At 42.3% G+C, this 14,924-nt stretch overlaps 3 protein-coding genes and 1 long non-coding RNA gene across 6 annotated transcripts; 1 reads left to right on the top strand and 3 right to left on the bottom strand.

Moving 5' to 3' along the window:
• Positions 1-229: 229 nt before the first annotated feature.
• On the top strand, positions 230-2,958 carry pane1 (proliferation associated nuclear element). Of its 2 annotated transcripts, none has more exons than XM_045213301.1 (6): positions 230-447; positions 683-762; positions 975-1,070; positions 1,186-1,265; positions 1,409-1,500; positions 1,729-2,958. In XM_045213301.1, exons 1-6 carry the CDS (start codon positions 391-393, stop codon positions 1,876-1,878), a joined length of 555 nt encoding a protein of 184 aa, XP_045069236.1. In that variant the 5' UTR covers positions 230-390; the 3' UTR covers positions 1,879-2,958. The 2 variants fall into 2 exon arrangements, with proteins under 2 accessions (XP_045069236.1, XP_045069235.1); XM_045213300.1 differs by having other exon boundaries at positions 231-447; positions 972-1,070.
• On the bottom strand, positions 2,949-4,276 carry LOC121556515. The gene is made up of 2 exons (XR_005998187.1): positions 4,136-4,276; positions 2,949-3,273 (listed from the first exon to the last, which is right to left on the bottom strand). It is a non-coding gene; the product is annotated as an uncharacterized LOC121556515 (long non-coding RNA).
• Positions 4,277-5,597: 1,321 nt separating this feature from the next.
• On the bottom strand, positions 5,598-7,497 carry LOC121556539 (myoglobin-like). Its single transcript, XM_041870423.2, has 3 exons — positions 7,477-7,497; positions 6,299-6,580; positions 5,598-6,071 (listed from the first exon to the last, which is right to left on the bottom strand). Exons 1-3 carry the CDS (start codon positions 7,495-7,497, stop codon positions 5,931-5,933), a joined length of 444 nt encoding a protein of 147 aa, XP_041726357.2. The 3' UTR covers positions 5,598-5,930.
• A 1,457-nt stretch (positions 7,498-8,954) lies between these two features.
• LOC121557674 (myoglobin-like) lies at positions 8,955-13,468 on the bottom strand. 2 transcript variants are annotated; one of them, XM_045213263.1, is made up of 4 exons: positions 13,395-13,468; positions 11,820-11,905; positions 9,657-9,876; positions 8,955-9,429 (listed from the first exon to the last, which is right to left on the bottom strand). In XM_045213263.1, the coding sequence occupies exons 2-4, from the start codon at positions 11,900-11,902 to the stop codon at positions 9,289-9,291; spliced, it is 444 nt and encodes a 147-aa protein (XP_045069198.1). In that variant the 5' UTR covers positions 11,903-11,905; positions 13,395-13,468; the 3' UTR covers positions 8,955-9,288. The 2 variants fall into 2 exon arrangements, with proteins under 2 accessions (XP_045069198.1, XP_045069197.1); XM_045213262.1 differs by lacking the exon at positions 13,395-13,468 and having other exon boundaries at positions 11,820-11,924.
• Between the last annotated feature and the right edge of the window lie 1,456 nt (positions 13,469-14,924).

The following is a 14,924-nucleotide window of genomic DNA, read 5'->3' on the forward strand; positions in this document are numbered from 1 at the left end:
AAATTCAAGAATCAATGGGTATATATTCATTTCTAAGTCCAAAAATTGATGTAGCAACTATGGTTTCTAGCTTTAATGTAGTGTTTATCAAAGACGTCGAAGTTATTGTGCAAAGTGGAGGTAGCAGCAGGATTATATTTATATAGTTACACTTTTTAAACAATAGATGGCAGTCATGCTCCTTTGAAGAAAATGGCAGCAGAAGAAGAATTGAAGACGTCATGAAGTTTAACGGAAGTTTGAAATTACGCGCCACAAAAGTCATGGCTGAAAATTATTTTCTTCAACCATAACATTGGAGATGTCTATAAAGTGTCGCTAGTTAGCGACTGCATTGTTGAACGCTTTTTAACACAATTTTACTTCTCTTTTTTGCATGTTGGATGTAAAATGTCTTTACTCAAACCATTTAGTAAACTTCCTGGACTAAACACAGCCAACATACTGGTAAGTGGTCCTGTAAGTAACGTTAGCCCTAGGTAGCTAGCTAGCAAATTTAACAATTAATTACCAACGATTCTTATCACTAAACCAATTGTGACATTACTGCTATCCAGATTATTGATACATTTACATGCACAGAATTCAATATTTGTATCTATGTTTAGTTAGTTAGCTGATACATCATAATAACACCACTAACTCACCCGTTGTTACTCAATGAATGTGTTTCTTGTTTCAGCTGGTAGAGAATGAAGAGCAATTTCAGCAGAAGTTAGCTGACACTGTTGTGCTTCATGAGAAGAATGTCAACGTCACTGTGTAAGTACTGAATTGAGTTCCCAACTAGCGAGCTAGGTAGGGGTCTTGACTAGATGGTATACAGCTACGGACAGAAGTTACTTTTCGTAGCGGGTTAGGGTTAGCTAAAATGCTCTCCTAACCTGCTACGAAAAGTCACTCGACAGAAGTAGCTGTATACCATCTAGTCACAACCGTCTAACATTGTCATCTTCTTCTTTCTGTACCAGAAGGTTGGCTAGAAGCCTCCCACTACCCATGGAAAACGAGGAGTCTCGGCCGCGGATAGATCTGGTGGTTTTCATCATTCACCTAACCTCAGAACTCAGGTACATTCACATACAGACAATAGGGACCATCCATAGGGAGATGGACCCCATGACTGATGTGACTTTACTGGCCTCTTCTTCCAGTGGTAATGCTACTGCTTTTCTCTCTCCTCAGCTTCCAGTCAGCAGAGACCTCCCTCAAGTATTTAGACCCAGGTTACTTCCTGGGCAAAGTCTGCTTCCTGGTTACCAATGGTAAGGAAATGGACTCGCCTGTCTATCCTTCTCCTTTATACATCTTTCATCAACACTTATCACATTCTATCATCCTCTCATTATGTTTAAAGATTGCTATCTTCCTCTGTGTGTCTGTGGTGTGTCTGTGTCTCCTCCTCCAGCTCGTAATGCATCAGTGCCCCCTGAGCGACTGGTCTCTGTGAGGAAGCTGGCTGCATCCCTCCACTGCCCCTTACTGTGTGCAGAGGATCAGGTATAAGTCAATGCATAGACATGATTGATAGGTAAAACACTATATTAGTTTATATTTAGTCTATTTCATGAAACATTTACATTTCATGAAACCTGTTATGAATAGACTGACAGGTAATACAAACTCATATTATCTTTTAGAAGTGTGTCATTCTGTTATTTTATTAAGCTTTTGTTGTTTTTTCCATTCTTATTTATTTCCTCTAATTTCCTTTTTTTCTCCACTCAGACGACAGAGGGGGTGACCACGGCAGCACACCGTTTACTGGCCATTCTCAAGGTCGCGGCCGGTCTTGTCCCCATGGCAACTGGTCTCTACCTGTCCACCTTCACCCGCTGCACTGTGCCCTCTGACATTGATCAGCAGAACTTTGAGTGATCTTTGACCTTTAACCCAGTCCAGAACATCACCACCTGGACGAGCCAAGTCTGGTTGACCAGGTACTTACATGGACTGTTACTTGTGCTCAATAGCTATTGCGGTCTCTAAAACAGATAAATGTAAGAGGTTTATATAGAGTGGACTGCGTGTCATATTGTTTTAATTTTGTTTGTACATACAGTATGTTTACCATGCACATAGTACCTTTTTAAATACATATTTTTTTGTTTTGTTCACATTGTAAGCTTTTAGCCATTTACAAATATATCTGCTTTGATCTAATTTGTGAAGAAAGTGTCTGGTATCTTTGTAAATACATTTGAGATTACACACTAACCTTACTTTTTAGAATGTCACTTGTTGCTGTGTCAATATACTGACACTAGGTGGAGTGCCTGCAGCCTGACGAAAGACATTGGTTCAATGCCTCGAAAGTGCTTTCTGGCTGCGCTATAGAAACTTGTGATAACATGGTGATGAAATTGAACCATGCAATTGATATCCCCTTATCTTTCATTATGTAGTGTTTCTTTGACCTATGTGAGAAATAAACGGCTTAGCTAGTAGATACAATCTTAAAGATGCGTTATAAAGGTTTTGTATAATTTCAGCCAGTAGTTTTGAAAGTAGTGCTCACAAGCCGAAACGGGTCCATGAAAATTGTGCACCATTGTGTATAACGTCAACCATTTCGTATGCAAAATAAATATAACATATTTTGTACAATGTTACACATTTGTAAGTGCTTAAGATCTTGTTAAACCTCTTTAATTGTGAACCAGCTGTTTGAAGACTCGGACCTCCTCACTCCGACCCGTCTCCCTCCTCCCACCTGTTTCCTCTATCCCTAAACTCCAAGTTCACACCCCCTCCATGTTCACAACAGGTATTTTGATAACCCTTGGTTGAAGATCTCCAGTGTGCTATCCCACTGGACAAAGATGTCAGTTCAACATCATTTGATTGAGTTTTCAACTAACATGAATTAAATGTGAAATAAACACATTTGAACCATGTCATTGGATTTAGGTTGAAAGTTGGGTAAAAAAAAATAAACATTCCCAAAATCCCTTTACAGTGAAGACTTTTATTGCAAATCCAATACGTTTTCCACATTGATTCAACGTCATCAAATTTATTTTGTTGTATTGGAAACAACCAGTTGGTGCCTAGTGGGATATACAGCCTCCCCTCATCGTTTCCTCCCTTTCGTCTCTTCAGGTGTCTGTCCATCTCGTTGGTGTGTCTTCCTCTTGCTCTTTACCCCAGTTCTCTACTGCTCCTAAGGGTGATTGAGTGTGTATGTTGTGTCGTGACTGCTTCAAGCATCTTGATGACCTGTGTCGGCCATTGTTGGCTCTAGAGACTGAGTGACCTGTTGCCAAATATTTTCTGCAATGTAGAACATGACAAAATTAATACTGCATTTCAAAAGGGTTTTGCATTCTGCCATCTCAAATGGCGATGTCTGCACAGTGAAACACACACAGTCTGCCACATGTAGACATACACACACACTGTCACACTGCTAAATGATTCAGTATGTAATAAGTATCTGGGTGGTGAGGTGACCACTGACAGAGGCTCAGGGGGAGACACTAGGATGCACACGTATCCTCCTCTCTGATCAGGGCTTGGCAAAAGAATAACCTGCACCCTTGGCTGTCGCCATGTGAACCATAATCTGTTATCCATAAAAAGTGTTGATGGATACATTTTGTGGAATGTTCAGAAAAACTATAGGTTGGGATCTGCTTGAGACTTGGTCCTGGTTAGAAAATATTGGGGACAAAAACAGGTTTGGGATCCACTGTGTTAATGCTGATTAAAGAGGTTTCCTGTTTCCTCACTGATAGATACTGCTGTTGGACCCCATGAGAGGTTTCCTGTTTCCTCACTGATAGATACTGCTGTTGGACCCCATGAGAGGTTTCCTGTTTCCTCACTGATAGATACTGCTGTTGGACCCCATGAGAGGTTTCCTGTTTCCTCACTGATAGATACTGCTGTTGGACACCATGAGAGGGGGGGAAGACCCAACACTGGGAGGACAAGGGAGCCTGGACACCTAGGCTAGTGGTCAGTCATGTGCACTATGTTTGAAAAATAAAATTATATTTGGCACATCAATCAGTTTGTAGGTGGATATTGAATTCACCATAACCTAAAGTGGCTAAGATGGGGGAGCACCTGAGCCCAATGGATGCTTTACTGCGTGATAGTTACAGAATGAGTAGCCTATAAAATGACTCACACGTCTCCCGTGGGTTTTTCCATATTGCTTACTCTTGACTAATGCCCCTGGCCTGGGGTAAACCGGTCCGGTGGTCTGGTCGGTGGAGACCGGCTGTCCTTGGCAACGGGTCAGCAGAAAGAAAGAGATATTGACGGATAAAGACAGGCGGGTCACACCAGATGAGAGGGTGTCACAGTGTCTGTTGTCACGTCTGCAGTGCAGTGACCGACACACAGCCACCCTATTAATAGTCATTCCTTCAGCAGGGCAATTAACCACAGCTTTGGCAATCAGCTCAATACCAGCCAGCCAGCCAGGCTAATGCCAAAACACCACTTTTCATTTGACTGGAGACAATGGAAAAGTTTGAAAGGAAGTTTTCCATTACAATTTTGCTCCCAGGCAAATGTCAATTTTAATTTATACTGTAGATTCAAGCAACATCACAAAGTAAGAAATGTCTGAATCCAGAATTAAGCATAATATGTTTGAATACAACTTTGATTTATTGCACTAGTACGCTTAACTCTTCCGTGTATTGTAGTCATTCAAGATATCCGCATTGAGCTTATTGAAACAATTAATTTCATTCACTAGTGCGGTTTAACCAATCAGGGGCACTCTAGACATGCACTTCCTGTGAGGAATGCACTGGGCAATCTCCATGGCGTCACCATGGCGCCCAAGCTAACGGGCACAGTCTGGTCTGGTCTGAGAGGGGGTGATCTGAACACAGACAGCCCCGCCTGAGATGCTGCTCTGTGGAGAGAGTCACGTCCACACTGACCGATAAGACCGCAGGAATGGGAAAGGGAGAGGACAGAGCCAAAATAAACAGGGTGGTGGGGATTAGTGTGTATGTGCCTGCTGGTGAGTGTGTGTGTATGTGTGTTAAGTGATCATGCTATAGGTAGTAGCACTTAGGTGTGTTGAGAGAGTGCAAGAGAGATCATGCACGTGTTTTAGTCAAAGGGGGAGGGAGGAGAGGAGTGGGTGGGGATAGATCGCTGACTGACCGCTTGCTGACCTGCACTGGAGCACAACAGAAACCGGACAGTCATCCAAGATAGAGGGCAGGAGAGGTGAATAGACCCCCCGCCAATTGTGTGCAAGAGAGAGTGAGGATTTGAGCCAGTCTAGAGGCAATAAACAGGTTTGTCACAGAGCAAGAGCGGATGAGTAACTTCAACCCTTCGTCCTTGCTTCAGTCCTAACCAGACACCACATTAAAGAACTCATATCTAAATCTAATTATTTTAATTTGTTGTCCTTTTTGTCTGTATACCACAATTCAGCTTTTAGCTGTTAATGTGTACAATATCAAATCAAGCTTACTATATAGAATGGGAATGAGAAGAAACTAATCTCATCTCCCTAATAACTCATATCCACCCCCTCAGAAAATACATCTGTCCATGTCACTGGGTGATGAATGTTTGAAATTAACCAAAGAAAATATATAGAAAAGGCAGAACAGACATTTTAAGCACTTATTTGCAGCTGATAGAACGTTTATTGGTTTAGTGCAATGAGAAACAGTTACCATTCAGTAAGCAAACTACATTGAAATGGCAGATTAAGGCAATATACTGTACAGAGAGAAATGCAGAATTTTCACAAAAGCTTTGCCCCATACACCTCCTGTACTTTCAGCAAGTCACAAGCAAACCAGCACTTAGAATGTACTGTATATAAACTAGTAACCACTCTGCTTCACGTGTAAGCTCCCAGTAAATGTCTCCAGTTGTTGTCCTTTCCGTGTGACCTCTTGTGACCCCTGGCGTGGGGGTCGTAGGTCGTTGAGGTAAACCGTTTAGCCAGCGAAGCCCAGCTCCTTGTAGGTGACGTCGATGTCAGCTATGACCACGCCCATCACCTTCCTCAGCGCTTCCTGCCCTGCCCCGTCCAGCCCTGCATTCTCACCCATCACCTTGCAGATGATCTCGGTGATGAGCTGGTGAGAAGCAAGAGAGATGATAATGTTTAATTTCATACTGAATAAAAGCACTTTATGAAGTATATTTTTCACTCAGCATTTTAGTAAACTAAGAATGACAGTGTCATGGTAAAACTGGAGTGAATGCAACAATTAAATGTATTTACATTTATGAATAGAGGAGAAAAAACTGCTAGATTCAGATAAAGAGAGAAGGGAGGGAGACTGGAATCATCCACCCTCACCTTGAAGTTGTTGAGGGCGATCTTGTGCTGCTTGGCGTGGGTGGTTGCCAGGGGTTTGAGGATGGCAGCGTGGTCACCTTTAGCCTTCAGCAGCTCTCCCAGCTTCTTAAGCACGGTGGCCCCGTGGGCAGCTACCGCCGCGTTCCCGGACAGGTCCCCCGCTGCGATGCCTGCGAACTTAGGGAACAACGTCAGGGTGTCTGGGTGCTCTGTGAACAGACTAGAGGCAAGGAGAGACAGAGAGGGAAAGAGAGAGATTTGTAAGGAGAGTTCTGTGAGCCTCTACAGTACAGAACATTTTAAATCATTCCTGATTGCCAATGTGTAGATATAGCATTAACCTACACTACCGGTCAAAAGTTTTACAACACCTACTCATTCAAGAGTTTTTCTTTATTTTTACTATTTGCTACATTGTAGAATAATAGTGAAGACATCACAACTATGAAATAACACATATGGAAACATGTAGTAACCAAAAAAGTGTTCAACAAATCAAAATGTATTTTATATTTGAGATTCTTCAAATAGCACCCTTTGCCTTGATGACAGCTTTGCACACTCTTGGCATTCTCTCAACCAGCTTCATGAGGTAGTCACCTGGAATGCATTTCAATGTAACAGGTGTCCCTTCTTAAAAGTTAATTTGTTGTGTTGTGTTGTTAATCAGTTGTGTTGTGACAAGGTGGGGGGGGTATACAGAAGATAGCCCTATTTGGTAAAAGACCAAGTCCATATTATGGCAAGAACAGCTCAAATAAGCAAAGAGAAATGACAGTCCATCATTACTTTAAGACACGAAGGTCAGTCAATACGGAACATTTCAAGACCTTTGAAAGTTTCTTCAAGTGCAGTCGCAAAAACCATCAAGCGCTATGATGAAACTGGCTCTCATGAGGACCTCCACAGGAATGGAAGACCCAGAGTTACCTCTGTTGCAGAGGATAAGTTCATTAGAGTTACCAGCATCAATTGTTCAGAGGAGACTGTGAATCAGGCCTTCATGGTCGAATGACTATTATTATTATACCCCCTCCTCCCTCATCCAAGGCCAATCATCAATCTACTCTCTCTCTCTTGATGTTTACTCCACCTCTAACTCTCTTTAGCCCACCCTCCCCGTTAGGATGCTTTACTGCGTGATAGTTACAGAATGAGTAGCCTATAAAATGACTCACGTCTCCCGTGGGTTTTTCCATATTGCTTACTCTTGACTAATGCCCCTGGCCTGGGGTCAACCGGTCTGGTGGTCTGGTCGGTGGAGACCGGCTGTCCTTGGCAACGGGTCAGCAGAAAGAAAGAGATATTGACGGATAAAGAGAGATAAAGACAGGCGGGTCACACCAGATGAGAGGGTGTCACAGTGTCTGTTGTCACGTCTGCAGTGCAGTGACCGACACACAGCCACCCAATTAATAGTCATTCCTTCAGCAGGGCAATTAACCACATATTTGGCAATCAGCTCAATACCAGCCAGCCAGCCAGGCTAATGCCAAAACACCACTTTTCATTTGACTGGAGACAATGGAAAAGTTTGAAAGGAAGTTTTCCATTACAATTTTGCTCCCAGGCAAATGTCAATTTTAATTTATACTGTAGATTCAAGCAATATCACAAAGTAAGAAATGTCTGAATCCAGAATTAAGCATAATATGTTTGAATACAACTTTGATTTATTGCACTAGTACGCTTAACTCTTCCGTGTATTGTAGTCATTCAAGATATCCGCATTGAGCTTATTGAAACAATTAATTTCATTCACTAGTGCGGTTTAACCAATCAGGGGCACTCTAGACATGCACTTCCTGTGAGGAATGCACTGGGCAATCTCCATGGCGTCACCATGGCGCCCAAGCTAACGGGCACAGTCTGGTCTGGTCTGAGAGGGGGTGATCTGAACACAGACAGCCCCGCCTGAGATGCTGCTCTGTGGAGAGAGTCACGTCCAAACTGACCGATAAGACCGCAGGAATGGGAAAGGGAGAGGACAGAGACAAAATAAACAGGGTGGTGGGGATTAGTGTGTATGTGCCTGCTGGTGAGTGTGTGTGTATGTGTGTTAAGTGATCATGCTATAGGTAGTAGCACTTAGGTGTGTTGAGAGAGTGCAAGAGAGATCATGCACATGTTTTAGTCAAAGGGGGAGGGAGGAGAGGAGTGGGTGGGGATAGATCGCTGACTGACCGCTTGCTGACCTGCACTGGAGCACAACAGAAACCGGACAGTCATCCAAGATAGAGGGCAGGAGAGGTGACTACCAGAATAGACCCCCCGCCAATTGTGTGCAAGAGAGAGTGAGGATTTGAGCCAGTCTAGAGGCAATAAACAGGTTTGTCACAGAGCAAGAGCAGATGAGTAACTCCAACCCTTCGTCCTTGCTTCAGTCCTAACCAGACACCACATTAACGAACTCATATCTAAATCTAATTATTTTAATTTGTTGTCCTTTGTGTCTGTATACCACAATTCAGCTTTTAGCTGTTAATGTGTACAAGATCAAATCAAGCTTACTATATAGAATGGGAATGAGAAGAAACTAATCTCATCTCCCTAATAACTCATATCCACCCCCTCAGAAAATACATCTGTCCATGTCACTGGGTGATGAATGTTTGAAATTAACCAAAGAAAATATATAGAAAAGGCAGAACAGACATTTTAAGCACTTATTTGCAGCTGATAGAACGTTTATTGGTTTAGTGCAATGAGAAACAGTTACCATTCAGTAAGCAAACTACATTGAAATGGCAGATTAAGGCAATATACTGTACAGAGAGAAATGCAGAATTTTCACAAAAGCTTTGCCCCATACACCTCCTGTACTTTCAGCAAGTCACAAGCAAACCAGCACTTAGAATGTACTGTATATAAACTAGTAACCACTCTGCTTCACGTGTAAGCTCCCAGTAAATGTCTCCAGTTGTTGTCCTTTCCGTGTGACCTCTTGTGACCCCTGGCGTGGGGGGTCGTAGGTCGTTGAGGTAAACCGTTTAGCCAGCGAAGCCCAGCTCCTTGTAGGTGACGTCGATGTCAGCTATGACCACGCCCATCACCTTCCTCAGCGCTTCCTGCCCTGCCCCGTCCAGCCCTGCATTCTCACCCATCACCTTGCAGATGATCTCGGTGATGAGCTGGTGAGAAGCAAGAGAGATGATAATGTTTAATTTCATACTGAATAAAAGCACTTTATGAAGTATATTTTTCACTCAGCATTTTAGTAAACTAAGAATGACAGTGTCATGGTAAAACTGGAGTGAATGCAACAATTAAATGTATTTACATTTATGAATAGAGGAGAAAAAACTGCTAGATTCAGATAAAGAGAGAAGGGAGGGAGACTGGAATCATCCACCCTCACCTTGAAGTTGTTGAGGGCGATCTTGTGCTGCTTGGCGTGGGTGGTTGCCAGGGGTTTGAGGATGGCAGCGTGGTCACCTTTAGCCTTCAGCAGCTCTCCCAGCTTCTTAAGCACGGTGGCCCCGTGGGCAGCTACCGCCGCGTTCCCGGACAGGTCCCCCGCTGCGATGCCTGCGAACTTAGGGAACAACGTCAGGGTGTCTGGGTGCTCTGTGAACAGACTAGAGGCAAGGAGAGACAGAGAGGGAAAGAGAGAGATTTGTAAGGAGAGTTCTGTGAGCCTCTACAGTACAGAACATTTTAAATCATTCCTGATTGCCAATGTGTAGATATAGCATTAACCTACACTACCGGTCAAAAGTTTTACAACACCTACTCATTCAAGAGTTTTTCTTTATTTTTACTATTTGCTACATTGTAGAATAATAGTGAAGACATCACAACTATGAAATAACACATATGGAAACATGTAGTAACCAAAAAAGTGTTCAACAAATCAAAATGTATTTTATATTTGAGATTCTTCAAATAGCCACCCTTTGCCTTGATGACAGCTTTGCACACTCTTGGCATTCTCTCAACCAGCTTCATGAGGTAGTCACCTGGAATGCATTTCAATGTAACAGGTGTCCCTTCTTAAAAGTTAATTTGTTGTGTTGTGTTGTTAATCAGTTGTATTGTGACAAGGTGGGGGGGGTATACAGAAGATAGCCCTATTTGGTAAAAGACCAAGTCCATATTATGGCAAGAACAGCTCAAATAAGCAAAGAGAAATGACAGTCCATCATTACTTTAAGACACGAAGGTCAGTCAATACGGAACATTTCAAGAACTTTGAAAGTTTCTTCAAGTGCAGTCGCAAAAACCATCAAGCGCTATGATGAAACTGGCTCTCATGAGGACCTCCACAGGAATGGAAGACCCAGAGTTACCTCTGTTACAGCATCAATTGTTCAGAGGAGACTGTGAATCAGGCCTTCATGGTCGAATTACTGCAAAGAAACCACTATTAAGAAGAAGAGACTTGCTTGGACCAAGATACACGAGCAATGGACATTCGACCGGTGGAAATTTGTCCTTTGGTCTGGAGTACAAATTTGAGATTTTTGGTTCCAACCGCCGTGTCTTTGTGAGACGTGGTGTGGGTGAACAGATGATCTCTGCATGTGTATTTCCCACCGTAAAGCATGGAGGAGGAGGTGTTATGGTGTGGAGGTGCTTTGCTGGTGACACTGTCCGTGATTTATTTCGAATTCAAGGCACACTTAACCAGCATGGCTACCACAGCATTCTGCAGCGATACGCCATCCCATCTGGTTTGGGATTAGTGGGACTATCATTTGTTTTTCAACAGGACAATGACCCAACACACCTCCAGGCTGTGTAAGGGCTATTTTACCAAGAAGGAGAGTGATGGAGTGCTGCATCAGATGACCTGGCCTCCACAATCCCCCGACCTCAACCAAATTGAGATGGTTTGGGATGAGTCGGACCGCAGAGTGAAGGAAAAGCAGCCAACAAGTGCTCAGTATATGTGGGAACTCCTTCAAGACTGTTGGAAAAGCATTCCAGGTGAAGCTGGATGAGAGAATGCAAAGAGTGTGCAAAGCTGTCATCAAGGCAAAGGGTGGCTATTTGAAGAATCTGAAATCTCAAATATATTTTGATTTGTTGAACACTTTTTTGGTTACTACATGATTCCATATGTGTTATTTAAAATAAATAAATAAATAAATATGCCATTTAGCAGACGCTTTTATCCAAAGCGACTTACAGTCATGCGTGCATACATTTTTGTGTATGGGTGGTCCCAGGGATCGAACCCACTACCTTGGCGTTACAAGCGCCGTACTCTAGCAGCTGAGCTACATAGTTGTGATGTCTTCACTATTATTCTACAATGTAGAAAATAGTAAAAAATTAAGAAAAACCCTTCTAAAACCTTTGACCAGTAGTGTATTTCTTAGCATTACATTCAACACAACAGTCTGCAGTCTAGCAGTTTATGGCCAGAACCATTCTCCAGTCCATCTCTTAGCCAACTCAGTGAAGTCTGGCTCCGGTCCATAGCGTTCCCTGCATTTTGCAGTTATGTCTCAGCAACAGCAAGCAAAACGTAACGCCCTGGACCAGAGCTAAGTACAGTCCAATATTGTCCACTGACCGGCTCAGAACCAGTCCTCCGTGTGTGTTGTAGTCAGCCTCCACTGGCCCCCAGCAATTCAGAACCATGTCAAAGTCAGCCATGATCTGAGGAAGACAGAGAAGGAGACTGAGGAGTTACATGACATACATTTACATTTACATTTACGTCATTTAGCAGACGCTCTTATCCAGAGCAACTTACAAATTGGTGCATTCACCTTATAGCCAGTGGGATAACAGTACAAATCAGGACTGGGGTCTTAAATAACAATTCTATTTTCAAGGATTTTTCAATAAACTGAGGAGTAGAAGCTATTTATTCCCAAAGTTTTTCCTTTTTTTAAATTTGAAATTCTAATTTGCCTTCAATTCGAATTGACCCCAGCCCTGTTACAAATGCTTACAGTAGGAAAGCTAGTATTTTCTGTGCCAAGCAATCAGAGTGGGTTAGTAATAGACAGAACCAATGAAGCAGCCAAGAAGACAGGGAATTATATGGTTTTAATTTACATCATAATACTAATTCAGTAATACATTAATCTAATCTAACATATGGCAAGTCTACTCAGCAAAACGCTATAGAAACGTTCAGCCATAAAGCCTAGTTAGAGAGTCACTAGTAGTGGGGATAGGAATTGCATGCTATAGAAACAACAGGATACATTACATTAGCTTGGTTTGTTTACTGGGTTCGATAATACACGGCATGCAACTCTGATACATTGAACATGCCAATACTGTAATAAAATATTAAATCCAGATGTTATTATCTATTAAATGTTATCTTTTCAACGGCAACAATGTAGTAACTATGTAGTAACTAATCCCAAGGTCCTTTCCCCATAGCTTTTCATTGACCTTGTCCTCATAGGATTCTATACCCACAGGTCAAAAATGGTCAGTCCACACATAGACATCAGCCATAAAATACAGCCCCATCAGCTCCTCCACACAGTCTTTACTAGCTAATCACCCGTCTACTCTGAACAAGATAGCTTGATGTAGAGGCAGCAGACTGATAGATTGACTTGTTCTCTCAGGATGTATATCCATCCCAGCATCAGTGCACCATAAGTCCACCTGTTGTTGCGTTGTCTTTGCATAGCCTCTAGACCAGGGGTATTCAACTCTTACCCTACGAGGTCCGGAGCCTGCTGGTTTTCTGTTCTACCGGATAATGAATTGCACCCACCTGGTGTCCCAGGTCTAAATCAGTCCCTGATTAGAGGGGAACAATGAACAAATGCAGTGGAACTGGCTTCGAGGTCCAGATTGTAGTTTGAGAGCTCTAGACTATGGGCCTTCTGTGTGCATGTATGTGTTGGATTCTCTTCGAAAACACTGACAGTCAAACTGAAGATGACATAATTAGATGTCATACAGTTCAGATTGTTGACTGAAATTCATTTTGGGTTACAACAGCAGCTCACCCAAACTCTCACTCATGATTATAATACTGTAATTTGCTTTTTCAGCCTCAACACTAACCCTAACGCTAGGTCAAAACTTTAAAGATTCTGGTTTTGAAAATGAATAAACAGTTGATCCCAAAATTGTATTTCTAAAGCATGACATAGAAGCATCGATACTGTACCAGTAAAGCAGGCAAATGTCCAGTGTGAATATTTCAAACTCCGAAATACTTTATAGTCAAACCATCCCCAAACCATACCTTTTATACCCCCTCCTCCCTCATCCAAGGCCAATCATCAATCTACTCTCTCTCTTGATGTTTACTCCACCTCTAACTCTCTTTAGCCCACCCTCCCCGTTAGGATACCAAACTATGATACCATACCAGTTAGATTCCTTTCTGTCCCTCACTGCATTGTGCATTCTATTGTCTCATAGTTCATAAGAAAAGAAGGTGCCAAAATCAAGATTTCCAATGGTCTATCTAATTCTTTCCAAAGTTGGTAAGGTAATGCTGTATTGCTACAGTTCTTCAGAACTCTATACCGTTTACAGGCTTGGCTCAGTATGACCATTTAATAACATGCATGAATCTCTCATTAGTTAATATGTGTAAGAAATGCCATTTGACTCAATCTTATGACCTTTAGTATACGACAATAGCAGTGGTGTGACGACGACAGCATGGCTCTTTTTTTGACCTACTCATCATTTCGAACAGGGCGAAAAAGCATCATGTCCATTACAAATACATTATTGGCATGGTCAAAGACAAATGCTGCCAAAAGTCAGCAAATGAGAACAACAGTTGTTACACTGCAATGACAGAAACACCCCTCGGCTCCAACAGAGGTGACATGGTCAACTTTTGAACCTAAGGCCAAACAGGACTGTGACTCTCATATATGTCCATGAATAAGCTATACAGTATCACAATCTATCTTCCTTCCTCTCTCTCTCTTTCATTTATCTCACACCTCTCTGTCTCTTTTTGCCATTATCCCCAGCACACTCTTTCTCCTCTCCTATCTTTCTCTCTCTTCAGTCAACATGTAGCTTTATAAATAACTGCTGGCAGCAGCCAGGACCACCAGACAGTTTTGCCAGAGCATTTAAGCATGGATATGTTTAGGCCCTAGCCATTTTCACTCCTTTACTGGGGTTCAAGTTCAGGTCAAGTTTAAACCCTGCCGGTTTGGGATATAACCGATTGATGGTATTCTCTACTTTTGAAACACTCTACTTTTGACACATTTCAAAGGTATAAATCGAATAACACATGTTTGCTAATACATTGTGGAAAATGTTTGTCATGATAGTTTTGTCTGCTGTATCTAGTGTTGCTCGGTTGTCCAGAGACACCCAAATATAGATTTTGGTAAGGGGAGAAAAACTAATCCATCTCTGGCCTCTTTGATCATAATTAAAGGGATAGTTGCTAGCTGTTCCTGTAGACTTCCAGTTATTGCGCTGACGCTAGTTAGCATTACCTTGCGAAATTACCTCTAACTTCCTTCATACTGGACACAGAGACATAAAAATAGTATGCACCAGTTTATCTGACTCCAGGGAAGTAGATACAGGGCTTCATTGCCAAAGTCTCAAACTATCCCTTTAAGGTAATGGCTATCTTGATTGACAAAAGAGGTCTGTCTGGTGACTGATAGAGCTTCGAGAAAATATTATATTTTCTAGAGCAGCCAATATCGCA

This window comes from Coregonus clupeaformis, unplaced genomic scaffold (assembly GCF_020615455.1).
Source record: "Coregonus clupeaformis isolate EN_2021a unplaced genomic scaffold, ASM2061545v1 scaf0095, whole genome shotgun sequence".
Taxonomy (NCBI): Eukaryota; Metazoa; Chordata; class Actinopteri; order Salmoniformes; family Salmonidae; genus Coregonus; species Coregonus clupeaformis.

Bases quoted from the DNA above. Each gene is read 5' to 3' on its own strand.
- LOC121556539 (XM_041870423.2), bottom strand. From the start codon at position 7,497: ATGGAAAAACCCACGGGAGAC. The intron at 6,581-7,476 runs GTGAGTCATTTT...TCTGTACTGTAG, and splicing joins TGGAAAAACCCACGGGAGAC to AGGCTCACAGAACTCTCCTT. The intron at 6,072-6,298 runs GTGAGGGTGGAT...GCTTCTCACCAG, and splicing joins TCGCCCTCAACAACTTCAAG to CTCATCACCGAGATCATCTG.
- pane1 (XM_045213300.1), top strand. From the start codon at position 391: ATGTCTTTACTCAAACCATTTAGTAAACTTCCTGGACTAAACACAGCC. The intron at 448-682 runs GTAAGTGGTCCT...TTCTTGTTTCAG, and splicing joins TAAACACAGCCAACATACTG to CTGGTAGAGAATGAAGAGCA. The intron at 1,266-1,408 runs GTAAGGAAATGG...CTCCTCCTCCAG, and splicing joins CTGCTTCCTGGTTACCAATG to CTCGTAATGCATCAGTGCCC.
- LOC121557674 (XM_045213263.1), bottom strand. From the start codon at position 11,902: ATGGCTGACTTTGACATGGTTCTGAATTGCTGGGGGCCAGTGGAGGCT. The intron at 9,877-11,819 runs GTCAGTGGACAA...CCTTGCCTCTAG, and splicing joins GGAGGACTGGTTCTGAGCCG to TCTGTTCACAGAGCACCCAG. The intron at 9,430-9,656 runs GTGAGGGTGGAT...GCTTCTCACCAG, and splicing joins TCGCCCTCAACAACTTCAAG to CTCATCACCGAGATCATCTG.